Here is a 5,630-nt window from a genome sequence, read left to right on the forward strand (position 1 = left end):
AAGCATCAGGTCCCAGGACACCCTCCTATGAGCCTGCCCCCCCACCACCCCAAAGCATCAGGTCCCAGGACACCCTCCTATGAGCCTGCCCCTCCCAACCCAGCAGATCCCAGGGGCCCACCCCTTACAACACAACAGGTCCCTAGACACCCTCCCTTGGGCCTGCTCCTCCCAGTGCAGCAGATCCTGGGCCCATGGTGGGCTTCCATGGACTCTTTTTTTTCCATTCAAGCCCTGATTTGGAGGCACTGTTTCTCCAGTGCTCATAGGAGCAGCGCTCTGGTCACAGGATCCAGCCGCTTACATACACCCTGTTCACTTCCCCTGTCCACTGGCATGTAAGCAGCGCTCCCACAGGCCCAGCCCAGCGTGATGTGTGCAGCACAGCTCATCCGTCTAGTGGGTGAGACCATTTCAGTTATTTCTCAGGGCTCAGCTCTTTCTGTCTAGCCCAGCAAAGCCCTAATGTTTCTGGCCCTTCAAAGGGAAAATGGCTCAGAGTAAGGTTTGGTTTTAAAAACCTTACAATGAACACCAGCGTCCTGCTGGAACTACGTCAAAGGCCGTATTCCTGCCCCTCAAATGTGCTGCCTGCTCTGTGCTTTCTGCTTTACACACAACCCCAGCCTGGGGCATAGCAGGGCCCTCTCCAGGGTTCATGTGGGACGGATGGACATGCTGGGGATACATCCAGGGGCCAGATCTAATCTGTGATAGGGATATGGCATGCCTGCTGTGCCTTGCCCTAGGGCTGTCTCTGACTGGCTTCAGGGGGCAGTATGCAGAAGTCATGAGGTTCCATCAGAAATGATCTGCTCATGAGCCAGACAGCTGAGCCACACCCCATAGGTGCCACGAGGGGTCATGCCCTGTCCAGGGCACCTGCAAGGCATGGGGACACCTTGCTGTTTGCCTTCAGTACATAATGCTTCATACCCCAGGTAGAATATCCTCCCCAAATACCAAAGAGCACCGTGGGGACTGCCCTGGGCAGAGTGGGGTTTGAAGGCAGGGAGCTTGGGCCAGGCATAGGGGCAGCATGAAGGAAGGAACCAAGTTGAGTGGGAGAAGCAGCCCAAGTGGGAAGAAGCAAAGAGCAGGAGAAGCTGAGGGCAGCATTAGGTGGAGCAGAGCTGGGTGACTGCACGGCCGACGTGTGCTGACAACAGAGTTCAGGTGGCTGGCAGGGGCTGGTTAGCTCCCCCCCTCAGGACAGGAGTTCCCCCTAAGCACACGTCCTCTCTGGTTATTGTTTCAGATGATCCAATCCGGCTGCTCAGAGAGGTGGTGCTGCTCACAGACGATCGGAACCTGCGTGTCAAGGCGCTGACCCGGAACGTGCCCGTGCGAGACATTCCCACCTTCCTGAAGTGGGCCCAGGAGGGCTGAGCCAGTGTCACTGCGGAGGAGATGTCCCCGTGTGAGTGACGCAGCATGTTGCTGGTGGGAGTATGGCTTTCAAGGCAGCCCTGCACCACCACCACTGCCTCCCGACCCACCAGTGAACAATAAACACCACGTCTTCAAACCCATCCCCAAATGGCCATGCTGCAAAGGGAAGGTCACTGCTGTAGATGTGTCGTGTGGAGGCTAGGACAATGCGGGTTGCCATGGCCTTTGGGAAGGGTGGGGGCAGAGCAGGAGGGCACTGGTCCCTGGGGAAGCTTCAGGCTAGCCCTATTGCCAGTCTCAGCCTCTTGCTTGTCACATCCTTGATTGGAGAGAGCTCCCACTGAAGGGCAGTGTTCTCCTTGGAGCTGTGCTCTGAGCCAGCCAGAGGAATGGGAGCCTCCTGTCTGTTAACTGGCTACGGAAAGCGGGAGGGACCTGGCTTTGTGGCAGTTCCTGCTGGCGGTTTCCAGAGGGGCTTGTGTTCCTGCTGGAGCCCTGGCTGCGCCCCCTGAGACACTGTGAACGTGGAACTCAGGGTTTGTCCTGCCCTCTCTGGCCATTTCGCTCACACCTTGGCTGTTCCTCCCCGCCTGGCTGGATTCCTTCATCTGTCCACTTTGCTGGCAGCTGCTTGGAGCCCTAGTTGTGTCCCACGGGAGCAGGGCTGTGGCAGCCCCGTCTCTTCCCAACACTGGAGCCTGGCTGGAAATAACGGATATTTGGCTCCTTTTCCCCTTTTGAAGATGCTCTGATCCCCTCTCTAGCATGGGGGCAGCAGGTCCTGCTCTGAAAACGTCACGTCAAGCTGTAGGGTTGTCTGTTGCTCAGGATCCATTGCTGCTAAGGAAAAGCATTAAATACTCAGGCTGCCTTCTTCCTTCATTGCTTCTGTCACTCTGCTCCACACATTCCCTGCCCCATATACCTCCCGAGCCCCCTGCTCTGCTCCTCTGCCCCATATACCTCCTGAGCCCCTTGCTCTGCTCCTCTGCCCCACAACCTCTCTGCTTCTCTGCCCCATATACCTCCTGAGCCCCCTGCTCTGCTCCACTGCCTCATATACTTCCCGAGCCTCCTGCTCTGCTCCGCTGCCCCACACACCCTCTGTCCCATATACCTCCCGAGCCCCCTGCTCTGCTCCTCTGCCCCATATACCTCCTGAGCCCCTTGCTCTGCTCCTCTGCCCCACAACCCCTCTGTCCCATATACCTCCTGAGCCCCCTGCTCTGCTCCTCTGCCCCATATACCTCCCGAGCCTCCTGCTCTGCTCCCCTGCCCTACCCACCCTCTGCCCCATATACCTCCTGAGCCCCCTGCTCTGCTCCTCTGCCCCATATACCTCCTGAGCCTGCTGCTCTGCTCCCCTGCCCTACCCACCCTCTGCCCCATATACCTCCTGAGCCCCCTGCTCTGCTCCTCTGCCTCATATACCTCCCGAGCCTCCAGCTCTGCTCCCCTGCCCTACCCAACCTCTGCCCCATATACCTCCTGAGCCCCCTCCTCTGCTCCTCTGCCCCGTATATCTCCTGAGCCCCTTGCTCTGCTCCTCTGCCCCACAACCCCTCTGTCCCATATACCTCCCGAGCCTCCTGCTCTGCTCCCCTGCCCTACCCAACCTCTGCCCCATATACCTCCTGAGCCCCCTGCTCTGCTCCTCTGCCTCATATACCTCCTGAGCCCCCTCCTCTGCTCCTCCGCCCCATATACCTCCCGAGCCCCCTGTTCTGCTCCTCTGCCCCACAACCCCTCTGCTCCTCTGCCCCATATACCTCCCGAGCCCCCTTCTCTGCTCCCCTGCCCCACACACACTCTGCCCCGTATACCTCTTGAGCCTCCTGCTCTGCTCTCCTGCCCCACACATCCTCTGCCCCATATACCTCCTGAGACCCCTGCTCTGCTCCTGCCCCATATACCTCCTGAGCCCCCTGCTCTGCTCCCCTGCCCCACACACCCTCGGCCCCATATACCTCCTGAGCCCCCTGCTCTGCTCCACCATACCAGATGCACACCCTTATATCCTGCCCCACACACTCCCTGCCTCTTGTCATGCTTGTAACCTGCTCTTAAGGCTTTGACATTACAATAAAAATCTCCATTGCGTCACCCTGAGCTCATGACAGGCCGTGCTTTGGGGTCTTGGGGGGCGGGGCTCTGAGGTGCTCACTTTCCCAGGGACCGTCATACAGGGCCAGAGGGACCCAGGAGAAGATGAATTATTCCTGTGCCCAGAAGGCAGAGGCAGCTGGGCTGGGCAACAGTTAACAAGGCCCTGACACTGATCTGCCAATAGTGGTTGCTTGAGCAGCTTTGCGAGAGCTTGTTGCCCCATCAGCATGGATGGGGAGCCCTTGAGCTGACCCCATTGCCCCATCATCTGCCTCATTGAGCCTTGTCGGCAGCATCCTCTCCAGAGTGGAAAGGATCCCAGACACCAGGCATTGGTGCAGCTTCCTGGTGCTGCTGGGCAAGTGTGGCCCAGAGGGGACCCCGGAGCTGCCTGAGTCAGAGCCCTAGCAGGGCATTGCAGGGGGCAGAGGCTGAAGGAGCTGTACTCAGCTCCAAGCTCCTGCAGCTAGGCCAGGCCTCTGCAGAACAGCCCAGGGAGCCCTGTGGCCAGGCAGGTACCCAGCACCTTCAGGAAGGCGCAATGTTGCCCTCTCTAGGGACTTTGCTGTACTCCCAGGCCTTTCCCATGCAGGGCCAGCATCTGTGGGAGCCCAGGGTGCGAAGGGCCCTGTGGGGGGATTGGATGGAGGCTGGAGAGGGAGGCAGCCAGACACAAGCCAGTTGTTTGTTTTTGCTAGTGAGGCAAGCGGGTGGAAGAAGAATGCAGTGCTGCCCTGGCTGCTCAGCCCCGGGGGCATTGGGAAGGGGACAGTGCTTTCTCTGGCCTCCCACAGGAGAGAGAGAGGCAGCTGCTCACTGGCAGATGGGGGGTTTCTCTCGCCACCAGCAGCTCATCAACCCTTGCCCAGGGCCTGCCTCACCTGGGACCTTGGCGTGGGGCAGGGCTGTGCCCCCAGGCCCGGCTGTGGCAATTACAGATGCCAGGGCAGCCTGAGTCCTGGTGCTCACCAAGCAGTGCTGGCCAGGCGCTTTGCAAAGGGCCTCGCAGCCGCATTCCAGCCCCTGATTTCCTGTCACAGCTCGCTTGGTGGGCGGGGGAGGGGGGGGGGCTAGGTGACAGGAGGAGGTGCCTGGGCTGGGGACGAGCCCGTGGACTGAGGTTGGGGCTGTGACACGCAGGCAGAAAGGCTGGTCGGTGTTGGGGAGTTCTCCAGGCCAGAGCATGCCTGCAGGGGCGCTAAAGGAACGCAACCTGGAGCCGCTGCTGCCTGCTACTGGACACCCAACCCAGGACCTTAGGACTGAACTGTGCCAAGGGGGTCTGCTGGTGTGATCTGTGCAAGGAGCTGGGGCAGGCCAGGCTTCGCTCTAAGCGAAGTTCGCCTGTTTACCTTTCCCCAAACTGTGTTGAACTTGAAAAGTTTGTTCTGACGAACCTGCTGCACTCTGCCATCGAATGGCCCCAGCTGAGCCGTGGTGTCAGGAGAGAGCTGTTCAGTGGAGGAGACAGAGCGAAGGCCGGAACACCCCATCCCTCCATCCCTGGAGGACATGCCCCACCCCAAAACCCCCTCTCTGGACGCATTGCCTGGCGCCAGACTGCTGTATTCTCAGAGATGTCCCTGACTGCAGGAACTGCCGGGACCGTGACCGTGTTGGCCAGCATGATCCGCCGTGGACTCGTGAATGAGCACCGGGACGCAAGGACCTAACTGTGACCGTGCTGGAGGCGCTCCGTCCTCAATAACCATCTGGGACCCGATCCGCTCTCCTAGCCTGCTGGCTGCTCCCGTCCTGGCTGGTGCTGTGCTGTGCTCCAAGACCTGCCTTGGCGCTGGGTGATCTCTTGTCTTTGCTGTCACCTGGTGCCAGAGAGGGGGGCAGAGCCTGGGCCTGCAACACCTAAGCTGGGATGTTGTGTGTTTGTTAAATGTTTCTCTTAAAAGTTTTTCCTACAAATGATCTCTGGGCTGCCTCGATTCTGTTCGGTTCCCAGCTGGGTGGGAATCGGGGCTCACGGCTGCAGCCCGAGCTGGGCCCGGCAGCAGCTCCTGCCTGGGAACCGCTGTCATGATTTGGGGGTGAATGGAGCAGGGCCCCGTTTCCCAGCCGGGCCAGGAGCCTCCCCAGAGACCAAAGGAGTTTTTGCCATTGACTTCAAGGAGGCGCAG

General features: G+C 59.6%; 1 protein-coding gene across 3 annotated transcripts in view; it reads left to right on the forward strand.

Moving 5' to 3' along the window:
- SMG6 (SMG6 nonsense mediated mRNA decay factor) overlaps positions 1 to 3,495 on the forward strand; it is a 158,036-nt gene extending 154,541 nt beyond the window's left edge. For all 3 annotated transcript variants that reach the window (XM_075073960.1, XM_075073961.1, XM_032788313.2), the window contains one exon: positions 1,259 to 3,495. In XM_075073960.1, coding sequence (XP_074930061.1) covers positions 1,259 to 1,389 — 131 coding nt within the window. In that variant the 3' untranslated portion in view covers positions 1,390 to 3,495. The remainder of the gene's footprint in view (positions 1 to 1,258) is intronic.
- The last annotated feature ends 2,135 nt before the right edge of the window (positions 3,496 to 5,630 follow it).

The sequence above is a fragment of the Chelonoidis abingdonii genome, chromosome 20, assembly GCF_003597395.2.
Source record: "Chelonoidis abingdonii isolate Lonesome George chromosome 20, CheloAbing_2.0, whole genome shotgun sequence".
NCBI classification, from domain to species: Eukaryota; Metazoa; Chordata; order Testudines; family Testudinidae; genus Chelonoidis; species Chelonoidis abingdonii.